This window comes from Mustela putorius, unplaced genomic scaffold, assembly GCF_011764305.1.
Source record: "Mustela putorius furo isolate JIRA1106 unplaced genomic scaffold, ASM1176430v1.1 tig00003853_pilon_pilon_pilon, whole genome shotgun sequence".
Taxonomy (NCBI): Eukaryota; Metazoa; Chordata; class Mammalia; order Carnivora; family Mustelidae; genus Mustela; species Mustela putorius.
In genome coordinates, this window is record NW_025422005.1 from 4,144,541 (window position 1) to 4,160,456 (window position 15,916).

The 15,916-nt window shown below is 57.2% G+C and overlaps 2 protein-coding genes across 5 annotated transcripts in view; one reads left to right on the plus strand and one right to left on the minus strand.

Annotated features, from left to right (window-relative positions):
• Positions 1-501: 501 nt before the first annotated feature.
• Positions 502-6,304, plus strand: THAP3 (THAP domain containing 3). Of its 3 annotated transcripts, XM_045063662.1 has the most exons (5): positions 502-629; positions 2,907-3,099; positions 4,895-4,957; positions 5,330-5,428; positions 5,598-6,304. In XM_045063662.1, exons 1-5 carry the CDS (start codon positions 556-558, stop codon positions 5,982-5,984), a joined length of 816 nt encoding a protein of 271 aa, XP_044919597.1. In that variant the 5' UTR covers positions 502-555; the 3' UTR covers positions 5,985-6,304. The 3 variants fall into 3 exon arrangements, with proteins under 3 accessions (XP_044919597.1, XP_044919599.1, XP_044919598.1); XM_045063664.1 differs by lacking the exon at positions 5,330-5,428; XM_045063663.1 differs by lacking the exon at positions 4,895-4,957.
• A 1,488-nt stretch (positions 6,305-7,792) lies between these two features.
• DNAJC11 (DnaJ heat shock protein family (Hsp40) member C11) overlaps positions 7,793-15,916 on the minus strand; it is a 70,490-nt gene continuing 62,366 nt past the window's right edge. For both annotated transcript variants that reach the window (XM_004768646.3, XM_004768647.3), the window contains exons 11-16: positions 11,292-11,447; positions 10,184-10,253; positions 9,684-9,741; positions 9,424-9,566; positions 8,699-8,828; positions 7,793-8,396 (exon numbers count right to left, since the gene is read on the minus strand). In XM_004768646.3, coding sequence (XP_004768703.1) covers positions 8,371-8,396; positions 8,699-8,828; positions 9,424-9,566; positions 9,684-9,741; positions 10,184-10,253; positions 11,292-11,447 — 583 coding nt within the window. In that variant the 3' untranslated portion in view covers positions 7,793-8,370. The remainder of the gene's footprint in view (positions 8,397-8,698; positions 8,829-9,423; positions 9,567-9,683; positions 9,742-10,183; positions 10,254-11,291; positions 11,448-15,916) is intronic.

Below are 15,916 nucleotides of genomic sequence, written 5' to 3' on the forward strand. Positions count from 1 at the left end.
TCGACACCTCTTAGAGTCTTGGAAATACTGGCCATGTTGGGCGGCGAGCCCTTCTGTTTTCGGGCGTCCAAGGCTGTTGGGGGGTGTGTGGCCGGGGATGGCTCTGGGAGCACCCCGGAGCCCACCAGACTCCCGCGATGCAGGTCACAGGGAGCGCGCTAGGAGGTAACCCGGGAGGAGAGCGGAGGCTGGCCCGGCTCCACCTGCCGGCGGCCCCGCCCCGCCCACAGGCCCGGCCAGGTCCCGCAGGCCCCGCCCTGCCCCGCCCGCTAGCCCCGCCCTGCCAGTCGTCCCGCTCGGGTCCGCAGGCCAGGTCTGGTCCCGCAGGCCCCTCCCCGCCTGCAGACCCCGCCCCGCCCGCTGGCCCAGCCCTGCCAGTCGTCCCTCTCCGGGCCGCAGGCCTAGCCTCGTACCGTAGGCCCCGCCCCTCCACGCCCACTTGCCCCGCCCACCGGCTCCGCCCCGCCCGTCGTCCCGCTCTGGGCCCCGCCCGCCCGGCCCCGCAGGCTCGCCGCCGCCATCTTTGTTAGGGGCAGCGGGGCCTGGCGTCTGGAGATGCCGAAGTCGTGCGCGGCCAGGCAGTGCTGCAACCGCTACAGCAGCCGCAGGAAGCAGCTCACCTTCCACCGGTGAGGGGCGGGGGCGCCGTGGGGCGCGTGGGCCCGGCTCCCGACCCGCCTGCCCCGGCCGAGCGGCCGCGGCCCCCGCCGGAGCCCGAGGCCTGGCGCGCCGGGTGGGGACGTCAGGGCCGCTGCCGGGCCCCGGGGGAGGCCGGAGGGCGTGCAGCCGGGCCCTTTGCGGAGGGGCCCGCGGCCCGGGGACAGGCGAGGTGACCGGCGGCCGGGCGCCGCCTTGGCCGGCCTGGGCGCGTGGGTAGACGGTCGGAGAGGCTGAGCAACCTGCGGAAGGCGCATAGCCTCGCCGGCTGGCGGCCGGGGCGGTCACGTGCGGAGGGGGCCGGGGTGAGCTGCCCCTCCCCAGGCCGCGCCCCGCAGCCCCCAGCCCCCTGGGCAGTTCTGGGACGTGGGCCTGTTCACAGACGCGGCCTGGCACGTGGCAGGTGCCCGGCACGTCCTGGCCGAGTGCATTTCCGAATGAATGAGCGGTGGTGGCGTCCGGCCGTGTGGCTGCCATGCGTTGGTCACCCTGCTTAGCCCCGGCCAGGTGCCCTGTCCGGAAGCAAGGGGGCATGGAGGGAGAACGTTCCGGGCTGTCCGGGGAGTGGGGCTGGCCGTGCCACCTTGGCGGGAGGTTTAGGAGTGTGTCGTCGCATTTCCGGCGCTCCCGTGTGCCGGCCCTGGTGGGTACCGGGTCCCTGCCCCGGGGAGCCCAGGGTCCAGCCTCTGCCCCTTAAGGCACGACCCCCAAGGCCAGCAGCACTCTCTGTCTCCACTGCCCCTCCCATCACCATTTTCCTTCTCAAAGTGAGTTTTTATTGAAGGTAAGACCTGCAGAAAAGCACACAAATTCAAAGTCCACAGCCCAGTCCATTCTGCAAAGTGAACACTCGTGACTGCTGTGAATCAGAACAGCACCAGGGCTCCTGGTGCAGCCAGGGAGCCCCCTGCTGCACCGCCTTCCAGCCCCTTGTCCCCTCTCATCCCCAAGGGGAATGAGATGCTCCCTTCTGGCAGTCAGAGTGGGCGCTTTGGCCTGTGTTGAACCTGGCTTGCAGTTCTTCAATGTCTTGTGGCCGTGGCTGTGAGTCACCTGCACTCTCGCGGTGCCCTGCTCAGTGACTATTCCAGAACTGACTTGTTCTACAATTAAAGGGCATTTGGGTGCCCCTGTGTCTTGGCCATCACAAGCACAGGACTGTGGACCGTGTTGCTGGGGCCAGTCTTCCCGTGCTTGTGTTTTTGTCGGTTTGCGTGGCCCTCCGTGGCCCTCCGCGGTCTCCTCTGCCGGATCCTCCTCCTTCCCAGCACTAGCCTTGCAACCCTTTGGGGGAGGGCCGTGGCCTTGTACCCTCCCCAGCCACACTCACTCCCCATCTCACCTAGGCTTTACCCCCCTTTACACCGGGATGGTCCCCATCTTCTGACTCGTGTCCCCTGCCACTCCACTTCGGCACTTGGGACATGTAAAAGGCATCTCAGGTTTGAGAAATAGAACCAAAATTCTGACCCCGCAGACCTGCCTCCCGTCTTAATACACGGGACTCCTTCCCTCTCTTTATTTTGCAGCTCACAGGCAAACCTTATTGCACGGTTTGCAAAATATATCCAGGTCGCCTGCTCACGACCCCTCCCCTGACACTCAGGTCCCGGCCACCTGGTGCTCGTTCCTCTCTCACCTTCTGCCCAGAGCTTCCGGGGACCGCCCAGGGCCACCTCCTGAGGTCCTCACCCTCCTCTTGCTCCCGCCTTCCCAGCCAAACCTGCCTGGGACTCCTCTCCGACCTGCTGGGCCCTCCTGTCACAGCGCCTTTGCTCTCGCTCTTCCTTCTGATGCCCACACCGCTCGCTCCCCTGCGTCCTGTGGCCTCTGCTCAAATGTCACTTTTCAGGAGGCCTTCCTGACCACTGACTCCTCTTTATTCCTATGCAGCCTTTGTTTGTTTGGTTTGCTGTTTTCCTGTTTGAGAATGTAGGCTCTGTGAGGGGGGACTCCCTCCACTTATTCACTCTTACTTCCCAGGGCCAGGGGCAGGGCCTGCACGCGGCTGACTCCCCAGGGCACCAACAGGCTCACCCTGCAAGTATACCTTCAGAAGCCTAGTAGGTATGCTGTAAATGGGCATGACAGAAGCTTCCAGAAATTGGATGTGCTTTAGCAGAGTGAAGTCACTGAATTCTCCAAGCTGTCCAGTAAAATGCTCCGTGGTGTTTTCAGAATGCCTCCAGACTCTGCGGTGCTCACTCGAGCCTTGCGGATTCCTTCCTGTCTCCCTCCTCTGCCCTCAGGTTCCCGTTCAGCCGCCCGGAGCTGCTGAAGGAATGGGTGCTGAACATCGGCCGGGGCAACTTCAAGCCCAAGCAGCACACGGTCATCTGCTCCGAGCACTTCCGACCCGAGTGCTTCAGTGCCTTTGGAAACCGCAAAAACCTGAAGCAGAATGCCGTGCCCACGGTGTTCGCCTTTCAGGACGCCGCACAGGTGAGCACAGCGCTGCGGGGGCGCAGCCGGCTGGGCAGTCGGGCTGGGTGTGCGGTTTGCAGGACTGCAGAGGCCGAGGCTGGGAAGTGCAGGGAGACAGCGCCGCCAAGCCCCTGGGATTCAGAGCCCAGCTGCCCTGCTGGCCGTGACCTTTGCTGTAGGCCATTTGCAGTTTAAAGACCCTGGAAGTGGCACCCCCACTTCCTGGGTGGCTCAGTCGGCAAGCGTCTGGCTCTTGGCTGATCTGTGTCATGGGATCGAGCTCGCAGACAGCGTCTGTCCGGCTGCTTGGAGGGTTTGCAGGGGCCATACGGTGACCGGCCGGGAGAGGCCTATGGTGTGCCGGGTGGGGTGAGAGGCTCTCCTGGGCTGGTGTTGCAGGTGCCAGGGTGGTGGCCTGAGCTAAAGGGGGCTGAGGTCGTGAGAGTGGACAGCCTTTGCAGACCCAGCAGGCTGAGAGGGTGGTGGTCAGCAAGGGCCGAGCTCGCTCCGCCCCTAGCAGAGGGGGTCCCTGATTCTCTGGCATTGGCCCTGTGAGTCTGGAGTTGGATTTCCCGGCAGGACGCTGGAGTGGCCGTCGCTCCGTGGGGCAGGATGTGCAGGTTTGGCTCCGGGGAGAGCTCCCAGGCAGCTGGGCCTTGAGGCCATGAGGGGGATTATCTGGAATTTCATAAATCCTGAAGGTGTACTGAGTCCCGGAGTGCGGGTGTCACCCGGGCACCTCTTCGGACCCGGAAGGCAAAGCGGCGGTGGAGCAAAGAGCAAGGCCGCCAGGTCCCTGCGCTGCTCCATCGTCCTGGCAGCGAGAGGCAAGGCTGGTACAGGGGTGAGGAAGTGCGGGCGTAGGGGCCCAGCAGGCCCTGTGTTGGGGCACCTGCTCTCCATCTGAACTTTATGCCCCTCTGCTGGGTCGCGGCCTCCCCTCCAAGTCCGGGTTCACAGCCCTTGGAGGGGGGACACTCCCAGTCCTGTCCATCCCCCTGCTGGCCCGCATCCCCTTCCTCCTGGCTTTCTCCACTCTGCAGGGCAGGGGGGGGGCCGCACTTACATTTGCTCTGGTTCAGCTTCTATCTTTGCTGGGCTCCCTGAGGACAGGAGTTTGTTCCTGGCTTTACTCCCAGTGCCCAGAACGTTTTGTTGTCAATGTGGAAGGCCTTTGGTTTTCAGTTGACATGTAGTAGACTTAACATGGGATCTGGCCTCTTGACAAAGAAGACTCGGGCCTGAGGCTGCTCCGCAGGGTCTAAAACCTCATCTTCAGCGGACTGAGACTCTGCCTCTGATTAGCTCCCTCCTCCATCAGTGCCCGTTGCTAGTGGAGTCTGATGGCTTCTCACACGTTTGTGGTGAGATGTGAAGTGGGATTAGTTTAACACCTTGGGGGGCCGTCTGTGAGCCTGCTCCCGGGGGCTGTCGGTGCCCAGGGCCCAGAGCTAGGGGTAGGGGCTGCTGGTTCCCGCCACAAGGCCCTGAGTCAGATGTTCTCTCCTAGGTCTGCCACGCCTTGAGCCACATTTCAGTCACTTCCTACGTGCCTAGAATGTCAGGCCCAGGGGGGACACACAGGAACCAGGTCCCTGGTTCAACAGCTTCTGACCTAATTTGGGGACAGCTTTGGGGACAGCAAGCTGGTGGATGGTGACGAGAGCTGAGCCGCATTCAGAGCACCATCTGGCTGGACCCACGGGGTTGAACAGTGGGGTGGGGGATGCACGAGGCTGGGCAGCCAGCAGGTGTTCTCGGGGTGACCTACTGCACCCTTGGGGAGCCTGCGGACGGTGCTGGTCTCTTGCAGCTGGTGAGGGAGAGCACGGACCCGGCAGGCGGGGCTGCATATGCAGACGGTCGCAAGGAGGAGGTGAGCGTGCGCAGGTGCCCCCGTCAGGACCGAGTCCTTGGTGCAGACATAGAGCGCGACTGGGCTGCCCCTGTCCCCCGGCTGGCCTGCCCTGCTTTGTCGTGCTTGTCCCCCGAACCAGGGTTCAGGATTCTGTGTTTTCCTAGAAAAGGGAAAGCAGGGCCCCCTATGCCTATGTCCTGTTTAATACCAGGCAGCCCTGGTATACCAGGTTGCTTGGAGGGAAGGCTCGGGCCCAGTTTCTGGGGGTCTGGTCCCAGGCCTGGGAGGGAAGCTGTTTCTCGGTTTCTGCTGCTGCCCTGGCTGTGGCCCCCGCCGGGAGAGCAGGAAGGATTCCCGGTGGGCTGCCCGCTTCTGCCCTGCTGTCCCCAGGTCATCCCTGAGGTGGGGCGGGCAGAGTGCGGCCTGGGGAGGAGGACGGACAGCGCCATCGAAGCGCCGCCCCCGAATGCTGGCGGTCCCACTGAGCAGGTAAGGCCCCGGGGCCCAAGGCAGCACGGGGCTGGTGGGTCCCTGCACCAGGGGATTCGCTTCAAACATGTCGAAGCAAACTGGTGGCCCGGCCACGAGCGCCACAGCACGGGGCCTCTATGGCAGGAGCGCTGGGCTCGGCCTTGCCTGCACGCGCCTTTGTCCCCAGGTCCTGCCGCCGAGACCGCAGGGAACCCCGGTCCCCAGGCAGCCGGCTGGCCCCGCGCAGCCGTCCGATCACAGCTATGCCCTCTTGGACTTAGACGCCCTAAAAAACAAACTCTTCGTGACTCTGAGGGAGAACGAAAAGCTCCGAAAGCGCTTGCGGGCCCAGAGGCTGGCGATCCAGAGGCTGTCGGGCCGCCTGCGGGCCCACAGGCCGGGACAGCTGGGATCCCGGGCCAGGCTGCGGCTGGAGCCAGAGATGAGCCGCGCAGCCAGGTTTTCTCGCCCGAGCCTCGGGGCTCGGACCATGGACCCCGCTCTCCCGCCGCTGACACGTCAAGGGACCGTGAGGCGGGCCAGGCACACCCCCGCCACCTCGGGGGACGTGTAGCTTCATCGGCTGGGACAGGACAGATCCGGGAGTGTGTGGAACTGGGTCCTTCCGGAGGTGACTGGGGCAGCTGGCTTTTCTTGGAGAGCTGGGCGGGGGTCCTCAACCACAGCGTCAGGTGGTGACCTGGCCAGTGTGGGGTTGCAGCGCATTTCCTTGAGGGGCAGCCGGGCCAGGGAAGGACATGAGAACGGGTGACAGTGGCGCCCAGGCGGCAGGAGGGATACACTGTCGCCTGGATGGCGGGCTCAGAGCGGTGGAGCCCCCCATCCCGGCCTGCTGTGAGCGACAGACCGAATAAAGTGTCTTCCTCCACTGCAGCTTTTCCTCCTTTATTTAAAAATGAGCCCGGGTGTCCCGTTTCTCGAGTTTGCTTTCCCAAAAGACCTGCATTAGTGCCTGCTTTCTCTGACCTCAAGAAACCTGAAGAGGATTTTCACTTTTATGACAAAAGGTGTAAAGCAGAAATAGTGTTTCTTTCGCTGCAGGCTGGGCCCCCCTTCCCCGGGAACGAGATGTGGCGGCGGCTGAGCCTCTGGGCTGCAGCCCGAGTTCATGCAGCTGCGGCTAACGGGTCCTCCGGTGTCCGCGGAACCAGAGGGGGTTGGTTTTGGCTCTGGGGACACGCAAACAAACCGCCTCTGGGAAAACAGGGATCCTAGCCTGGGTCCTCTCCTGACTCCGGACTCGTGCTTCTCAGGCAGAGTCTCGTGTGGAAACTGAACCACGGCGTTGAGCTCAGCCTCCCGGTGAGCACCGTGGTTCCCGCGGCGCGGGCTGGACGGGGAGGCGGCGTGGGGAGGGCCCTACCACTTGCCGAGTCTGCTCTGCCCTAAGCGCGAACGCACAGACGCACCGGACACTGTCCCCGGTTTTCAGGAAAGGTTTATTGTGGTGGGAGCGCCTTCCGTACAGTCTGTTTCAGACAAAATCAAGAGACTTGGTGCCCCAAAGAGCCACCTGCCGTGGAGGGAACACATGGCTGCGGCCAGAGTCCGAGCGTTCACGGCACGCTTATTGCACGATTTACATTCAGAGCAGCAGCTCGGAGAAAGACTTTTTAAAATGAGGAGAAACATTACAGAATCGGACGACCTGAACGGTGTTGAAAACTGGAGGGAGGGGGCGTTAGCGAGGACTCCGGAACCAGGAGCAAAGCCTGATTTTAGCAAAAGCTGCGGGGGGTGGCCGGCTGGGGGCCTGTCAGACCCGCGGCCGGCCAGGGCCTCTTGGCTCGTGGGTGACTCCAAGTCAGCAGGCTGGGCTGTTTGTTCAGGAGCATCCTGGCTCCTGACATGTTTTGCATCCACAGAGGAGACAAGTGAAGGAAAAGGGTCTTGGGAGCAGACACCAGAGGCCCCCCCCAGCCCCCCACCACGAGGAAGGGGCTCGGCGGGAGGAGGTTTGGGCGCACGAGAGCCACCTGCCGGCCGCACCTGTGAGAGCGCCGAGGCTCCAGTGGGCTTTGCTCTCCCCGGGCAGGGGGTTTGGCACGTACCTGAGCCAGGGTCCTTTCAGTCCCTGCCCCATGCTGCCCCTGTCCTCGGAGCCTCTCGGTTTCTGGGCTCCAGTGGAGGTGCAGAGGCAGGTCCGACTGAACCGGGGGGGCGGGCTGAGGGACATGGCTTAGCTCACCTCTGCCTTTTGCCGCAAGGACACAGGTGGCTCCTGGGAGAAGTGACCTGTGACAGGGCTGGGCCCTGGGACCCGAGGGTTCTACCACTTTGTCCCAAGCCACGTGCCAGTGGAATGATTCGAGAAGTTCTGGGAGGAGGACGAAAAAAGACACTAATTTCCAAAACCATTCGTTCTCAGATAAAAAGCAGATTTATAAACCCACACAATCCTCCAGATTCACTGAATAATATTTTAGCAGGAAAAAGTGGTTTTTGGGAAGTTGACCGAACAGACGCACTATTGTTCTGGAGACCTCTGCTCTCGAGAACAACTTCCTTCCTTTCCGTTTCGTTTTCCATGCTCAGTGTGGGTTTTAGGAAAAGTAGTTCAGTCCTATGTGTGAGGGCAGGATGTTCCATAAACACCTCAAGACAGACCGGGCGCTACCGGGGGGCGGCAGTCAGCACGTGGGCTCAGGAGCCTAGGGGGCCGGGGCCCAGGGCCCTTCCCTCCAGGGACATGATCCTTGGGAAAAGAGCCACAGGCCGTGCTGCAGGTCTGGTCCAGGTGCGGCTGCCTCAGTCCTACCGACAGCGCCCACGAAAGCGGGTGTCTGTGTCCCTCCACATAATTGATACGGTACCACCCTCTATAGGAATAATATAAAATAAACACATCTGATGTCTGGGTTTTTTCCCTGCTTCTGAATTTGTAGACTCCTAGGAAAGGATTTTTTGCAGCCTCTTGTAAATCTGGTTTCTTAAGCGGTTTATCCATCTGTGTCGATCCTGTGAGCTGTGAAAGACAAGACAAGACAATGTATCCCCAGGCAACTGTTTCCGCGCCCCTTCTCCCTCTGACGGGGTTTAGCCGTCACCTGGCCGGAGGCAGAGGACACGCTGTGGAGAATCCCGTGGTTCCGGAACACACAGGAGTAGCCGGGTCCGCCACCGCCCCTCCTCAGGGCGCCCCACCACAGGCTCTGAGCAAGTCACTTGCTCCCAGGTAGGTAACCGAGGGAAGGTGGCTGTCACTCGCGCTCCATGTCCCCGGTCCCCGTGCTTGGGGCAGGTGGCTGCCAAGGAACAGCTACTCACACTGCTTTGGTATCCTAAGCGCCTCGTTGTCCAGCGCCATGACCTGGTGAAGGACGCCGCGGAACTGGTACAGAACTTTCAGGCTCTTTTCCTCGCCCACGCACGGGTCGTAGAAGCCCGGCAGCCCTGCCTATAACACACACAGTCTGACCCCACGGCACCGAGACGGCGCTCCGAGCCCGGCACCACCGCCGTGGGCCGCCGCCACGGGAGCTGCACACCGCGGAGCGGAGAACATCAGGAAGTTGCCTCTTTAGTCCTAGGCCCCCCTCGCAGGACAGACCCGTTCTCCCCCGCTAGACACCCCTGTCCTCGCAGAAGCCCCATCAGCGCTCCCTAGAGAGTTCGGTATGTGGTCCGCACTAATCTATGGTTTGGTTGGCCTTTACGGTGCCCAGCGCTGGGCACCAGTGTGAGCTTCCAACGAGCTATGGATCTCACACTCTTTCTAGAACAAGGCAGAGTATGGAGACCGTAAGCTCCATGGAGACTGGATGTACGTTTTGTTCGCTGCTCTCCCTGGCACACAGTGGGTGCTCAGAAAATCCTTGCCGAGGGGACGCACAATGTCAACAGCTGCGGTGCGAATGTAACTGGGGCGCTGGGCAGCGGGTCACAGAGCCGGCGCCGGCGCCATGTGTGGTTCTACTACAGGGAAACGGCTGTTCCAGGCACCAGGCCGCCCCGCCCCCCGCAGGCCTCTCGGGCCCGAGCCCCAGGGGTACCTTCGAGGCCTCTGTGAGGATGAGCTTCGAGTCCTTGACCAGGCACTGCAGGGGCACAGTCACGTCGATCACCTTCACCTTCTCGCTCTTCCTGCTCTTGTCGTTGACGAACTTCCCGTACCAGGCGTTGACGATGATGAGCCCTGAGGACCGGCGCAGTCTGAGCAGGGGCGGGGGTCTCGGCTGGGCACCCCCTGCACTGCCGGACCACAGGAGCCCCCAGCGCCCACCCTGCCCCGAGAGAGGCCAGGCCTTCTCACCCATTCTGGACTCCTCTGCCTCGATAATCCTCCGGACAGATTCCTGCATCAACCGAACCTGCAAAGAACAAGGGGGCGCGCCACGGTCAGGTCCTGCCCGGGTCCGCCTCCTGGTTCAGCGGCAGCCCCGTGCCAGGGTGCGTTCTAGCCCCTCCTCTGGCCACAAAGAACCCAGGGGTACCCCTGCATTTCTCCTGGACACTGCTGTTCTGTCACCTCAGAGCAGTTCACTGAAGGGCAGAGAGGAGGACTGGGCCCTCCCGTTCTAAGAAACGCCTTGTGACGCCTTTTGAGGCTAACTGGAGCTCATCTTTAGTGCCGGGCCTAGAGTTCCCGGTACTGTACCCATGGGGATTGGAAAGACTGAGGTGCCCAGCGAGGCCCGAGGCCCACGTGCGAGGGCGCCGCGCTCCCTGAACCCCGCTGGGCGCCGTGCGGCCGGCACAGGGTGAGGGGCCCGCCAGCAGGCGTGCTTGGAGTCGCGTCTCTGCAGCACTTACGGCAGCTTCTGCCTCTTGTTTCTTCTGCAGAATGTCAGTGGCTGTGCTTTCCCTTTGCTTTTCCAACTCCCTTAAGCGAGAAAAACACAGGCCACATGTTAGTGCGGAGTGAGGCAACAGAGCCCTGCGCTGGCCCGGCGCCCGGCGCACAGTGCGAGTGGCCGCCGCGCTCCTGTTTCTGGAGCTTCAGACAATGTTTCCGAGCCAGGTGCAAGCAAATCTGTTCTTTGCAGGCCTCGGCAGCATCCCGTTCTTTTGTCCCTAGATGGCTCCCCCCCACCCCGGGACCCTGGCGGAGGGAAGCAGCCCCCCACCCGAGGGGACTCTCAGCCCGGCAGAGGTGGGAGGAGGGGGCGGGAGCACCGAGGAGGCCCCCCTCTGGGATTCCCAGAGAACACCTGGGGGTGGGGGGAACGCTTCCTGCTTTAGGTACAAAATATACTTTCTTCTTATGTAGCCAAGCACTGGGACTCCGGGCAGCGTACGCCTGTCCCGTCAGACCAGCCCGCACGCTCCTCCTTCTAGGCCTCAAGCCTCCCAGGGCAGCAGGGCCCCGCACTCCACGGATTCAAACGCAGTGGGGCCCAGGGAGGAGCGTCTCTGAGCTCCACGACCTATTACGTCGGGCGCTGAGGACTATGACCATACACCACGTGGGCCGGGCTACGGCCGAGCTTCCCCGAGAAGCTGCACCGTAAAGGAATGTTTCAGTGACTCCAGGACCGCGCTTAAGGCACGCCTGTGTATCCGAACTCGAGCCCCTGCTGCTGGACTCGGTGCCGGGAAAAGAAACGGTCGCAGAGAGAACAGGGGCCTGTTTCTGTGGTCATGCTGTGTTGTCTGCACAATCTTGGAAACTAGCTCTAGCCCTTTCTGGAAGTAGGAGGGACAAGTGAGGGGGGCCCGCAGCAGGGCCGCTCACGAGCGCAGCTGGCGCCCACCCAGCGCTTACTGCGGGCCGGACGCCGAGCCGGGGCTTCGCGCGTAGGAGTTCATTTTCGTACTGACTCTCTGAGCAGGTTCTATTATTATCATCTCCACCTTAAAGACAAGGAAACTGAGGCACAGAGTTGTGTACTGATGTCCCCGTGACATGCTAGGAACTCACTTCTCTTTCTGAGCCCTGAGGTATGGTTTGATGACCAGACGGTGCAGAGCGAAGTAGACCACGAGCGGCCCCACAGTGGCGTAGAACACGGCGCTGGGAAGCAGCTGGTCCGTCAAGTGAATAGGGAAGAAGTAAGTCTGACTGGCCCTGTTTAACCTGCAAACAGGAACGGAACAGAACGCCGCGGTGAGTTGGGTCTCCGGGGCAGGGTAGGGGAGATGTCAGCGCGGGAGAACTCGCAGATACACACAACGCCAGTTACGGCTAGTTTCCAAATTTACACACCATCCGGTCCCTATTCCCAAATTTAGCTGCTAGGCCCGACGTCTAGGTGGGATCCTACTACCTGCTAACCTCCTGGTCAAAGCAGGGACTACCCCTTGTCCAAGGTGGCCTTAGAAGACAGAAGTGGGCACCTCCCAGGGTCCTGGTGACGGGAGACCTCTCCGCCGTCAATTTATCCATCGAAAAAAGTGCGTGAAGATTTCCAAAACTGGCAGATTAAGGAGGTTCTGCTTCGGGTAATGGCCCAGTAGCTCCTGTCGGACCAGTCATCCCACAGGTAGCCACTGTCAACTCAGAGCACAAACAACAAAGACTCCCAGGGTCGGTGGGTCTACAGGAGGGTATATAGGAGGGCTCAGAATCCAGAGCGCACAAAGGCACTGGTTTCCTGTTTGTGTCAATGGCTCTGAGCCCGAGGGCAAGTATTAGCTGCCACTGCGCCGATGGTAAACACTGGAAAGAAATCTGCAGTCCTGGGGTGCCTGGGTGGCTCACTGGGTTAAGCCTCTGCCTTCAGCTCAGGTCATGATCTCAGGGTCCTGGGATCGAGCCCCGCATCGAGCTCTCTGCTCGGCAGGGAGCCTGCTTCCTTCTCTCTCTCTCTGCCTGACTCTCTGCCTACTTGTGATCTCTGTCAAATAAATAAATAAAATCTTAAAAAAAAAAAAAAAAAAAAAAAAAAAGAAATCTGCAGTCCTAAGAGACTGAAGACCCAGAGCTCAGACTGAGAGGCAGCCATAGCAACTGGGAAGTGGGGGTCCCCCAACAAGGGAAATCAGAGATGTGGAGCCCCAAGTTCTTTGTACAGATGTGGCACAAATCCCCAGCCCATCCCTGGTCTATCAGCAGCCTTGGCTACAGGTGAAATAATTGTGCTACTCCAGCTGCTGCCACACACGTCAGTCCCAGGTCACAGTCCAACTCTGGCAAAGTTAATTACCTTTGAAAAGAAAAAATCAACACGTTTGGGGAGTCTAGGCACAGTTGGAATACAGACCCTCTACACTGTACTAGTCACAATACCAAAGTATAAGACAAACGACTCTACATACCTAGATGCACAACAGAGGAAAAAGATAACAAGACCAACCCCAGATGACACAGATACTGGATGGAGCAGATAAGGGTTTTAAAGCGCCACTTTATGCCCAAGGATTGTATTCACTGCACGGGCTTAACAGCAGACTGGAGGAGATGAGAGGGTCAGAGAACTTGTAGACACGGCAACAGAAACTATGCAATCTGAAGAACAAAGAGAAAAGAACTGAGGGCAAATGGGCAGGGCCTCGGAAACTGTTGGAACAATATTAAGAGGTTTAGACTTGAGTAATTAGGGCACCAGAGAGGAGAGAAAGGGGCAGGATTAAGATTTGAATAACTACTGGTCCCAAAGTTCCAAATTTGATGTGGACATAAATTTACAGATGCGAGGGGTTTAGCAAACCCCAAGCAGCATAAATACAACAAAAAACACATGGAGGTACATTGTAGGAACAAATTGCTGAGGAAAAAAAAAGCTAAAAAAATCAAAACCCCAAACCACAGCAAAACAAAAAGTTAAGTAGCCAGAAAAAAAAAAAAGACATAACCCTCAGGGGGATGATGATTCAAACAACCACTGGAGAGGCCAGAAGCCAGCAGAGTAACACCGTCAGGCGCTGGAAGCACAAATCTATTAACCCTGAATTCTATATTCGGGGACAATATCCTTCAGAAGAAAAGCAACACCAGAATTGACAAAGAACACTCAAAACGTAAGAAACCAAACAACCCAACAATATTGTTGGTAACCCAACAATAAAACAAAAGGTGTGAAGGGAGACTTCACTAACAAAAAAAGATATGGAAGGCAAAGAAGCATGTGGAAAGATGTCCACCGCCCGGGCCATCAGGGAGACGCACGCTGGAACCACAGTGGGCACACTCATGCGCTGACTAAAGCAGCTCGAGAGCGCCAGACGGGCGTCCCAAGGGCTGGTGAGGGCGCAGAGTCATGGGGCACTCCAGGCTGCTGGTGGAAGAGCAGCTTTGTAACTTCCTAACCAGGGGCACACACCTCCCATTTGGCTCAGCACGCCTGCTCCTAGGTACTTACCCAAGAGAAAGGGAAACTTAGGTTCACCCAAAACCTCTATGTGAATGTGTACTGGCTTTATCTGTAATCGCTAAAAACTGCCAACAACTGAAATGTCTTTAAACTGAGAAGCCGATAGACTGTGGTGTATCAACACAAGGTAATGCCGGAGAACAGGAATGAGGGACACGCTGTTGACGCGTGCGGCTGTAAGGTTGTATCTCAAATGCATCATGCTCAAAAAAGAAGCACAAAAGGCTTCACGCTGTGTGATTCCAATTACGTGACATTCTGAAAAAGGCAAAAATGTAGGGAGTGAAAACAGACCAGTGGCCCAGGAGACTGTGCAAAGGCCGGGAGGCAATTTTGGGAGACAATGGAAATGTGCTGTATCTTGATGATGATGGCGGTCACATGATCGTCGAAACTTATGTGATTGTCAAAACTCCTAGGACTGTATAATGAGACAGATGAATTTTAGTTTATGTAAAGTTTACATCAATAAAGCTTGATGTTAAAAATTACAGCAATGGGGGCTCCTGGGTGGCTCAGTTGATAAGCATCTGCCTTTGGCTTAGGTCATGATCCCAGGGTTCTGGGATCAAGCCCCATGTCAGGCTCCCTGCTCAGCAGGAAGCCTGCTTCTCCCTCTCCCACTCTCCCTGCTCATATTCCCTCTCTTGCTGTCTCTGTCAAATAAATAAATTAAAAAAAAAAAATTACAGCAATGATAACTGCTGAGTTCTGGGGTAGGAGTGCCCACAAGGAAACTATTTTAGATTAATATAATGTAAAATAATAATGAAGTGTTGTATCTAGATAAAATATAAATTAATAAAATATAAAAGCAGAATAAAGAAAAAATACAGGTATTTTCTTGGTAAAGAATACTAAAAGGTCATCACTGATAGACCTACACTTAAGAAAAGCTGAAGGGGGAAAAAAAGAAGCTGAAGGAAGTTCTTTGGGCCAAAGAAATGAGTATCAGAAGGAAAATCAGATTTTTAGGAAGGAATAAGGAACACTGGAAATGGTTAAAAAAATGGGGGGGGGGGCCAAACATGACTCCCCCCTTAATTTCTTTAACACAAATGTATGTACAAATACAGATATAAGCTACTTAAAGCCAGAATTGTAATGCTCTTGCGGGGGCTGTAATGTGTGTAATTACAAAGCATATGGCACGTACAGCATACAGAACAGAGGGAGGGGAGATGACCCCGGAAATTTTCAAGGTTCTTGAATTTTACATGAAGTGATATGAATGAAGTCTAAGCAGATGATAAAAGGTTCATGACCCATAATCCCTAGAGCAGCCCCAAAGGGAAAAACCCCGCTGCAGAGGTACAGCCAAAAAGTCAACAGGTAAAACCAAATGGAATGTTAGAAATATTCATTAAGACAAAGGATGGTTAGACGAACAAGAAACCAGAAGGGAAGAATAGAAGACAGATCATAACAGGCCTAAATTCAACCGTACCAACAATTACATTAAATATTAATGGACTAACAAATGCTCCCATTAAAAAGCAAGAAACTGGATGGATGGATTTATTCTATGAGACACCCTGTGTATGTGGACATAGACAGGTTAAACGTAAACAGAAAAGGATAAACCACAGACACAGAAGGACAAGGAGCCGTAGCAGCTGTACGGTGCCCAATAAAGCAGACTTCAAGTCAGAGAGCACTGCCAGAGATGGATTTCACAAAGCCACAACTGGCAAAGGAAGAAAAAGAATTCTACACTCTTAGCTGGAACTTTTAACACCACTTTCTCAGCAACTGACAGAAATCTGGTCCAAATCAATAAAGTCACAGAACTTGTGGTTTCTGGTAAATGCTGTCCACCACCCTGACCTGCTGATATTTACAGAACCAAAGCCCAGCAAGTGTGGAACGCACGTTCTGTTCAAGCACACACAACTGCTGGGTCGCTAACATGATGGGCTATAAAATAAAGAAGTCTCAAAATATTTAAAAAGACTGGAATTATACAGATTATGTTCCCTGACCAAAATGAAATTAAACTGAAATCACTGATCAGATATACAGAGAAGCCCAAATATTTAGAAATTAAGCAATACATTCCCAAAAGTGAAATTAGGAAACAATTTGAACTGAATGACAATGACATAGTAACATATCCAAATCTGTGGGATGGGGTAAAACCTTTTTTTTTTTTTTTTAAGATTTTATTTACTTATTTGATAGAGATCACAAGTAGGCAGAGAGGCAGGTTGGGGGGGTTAAGCAGACCCCGCTG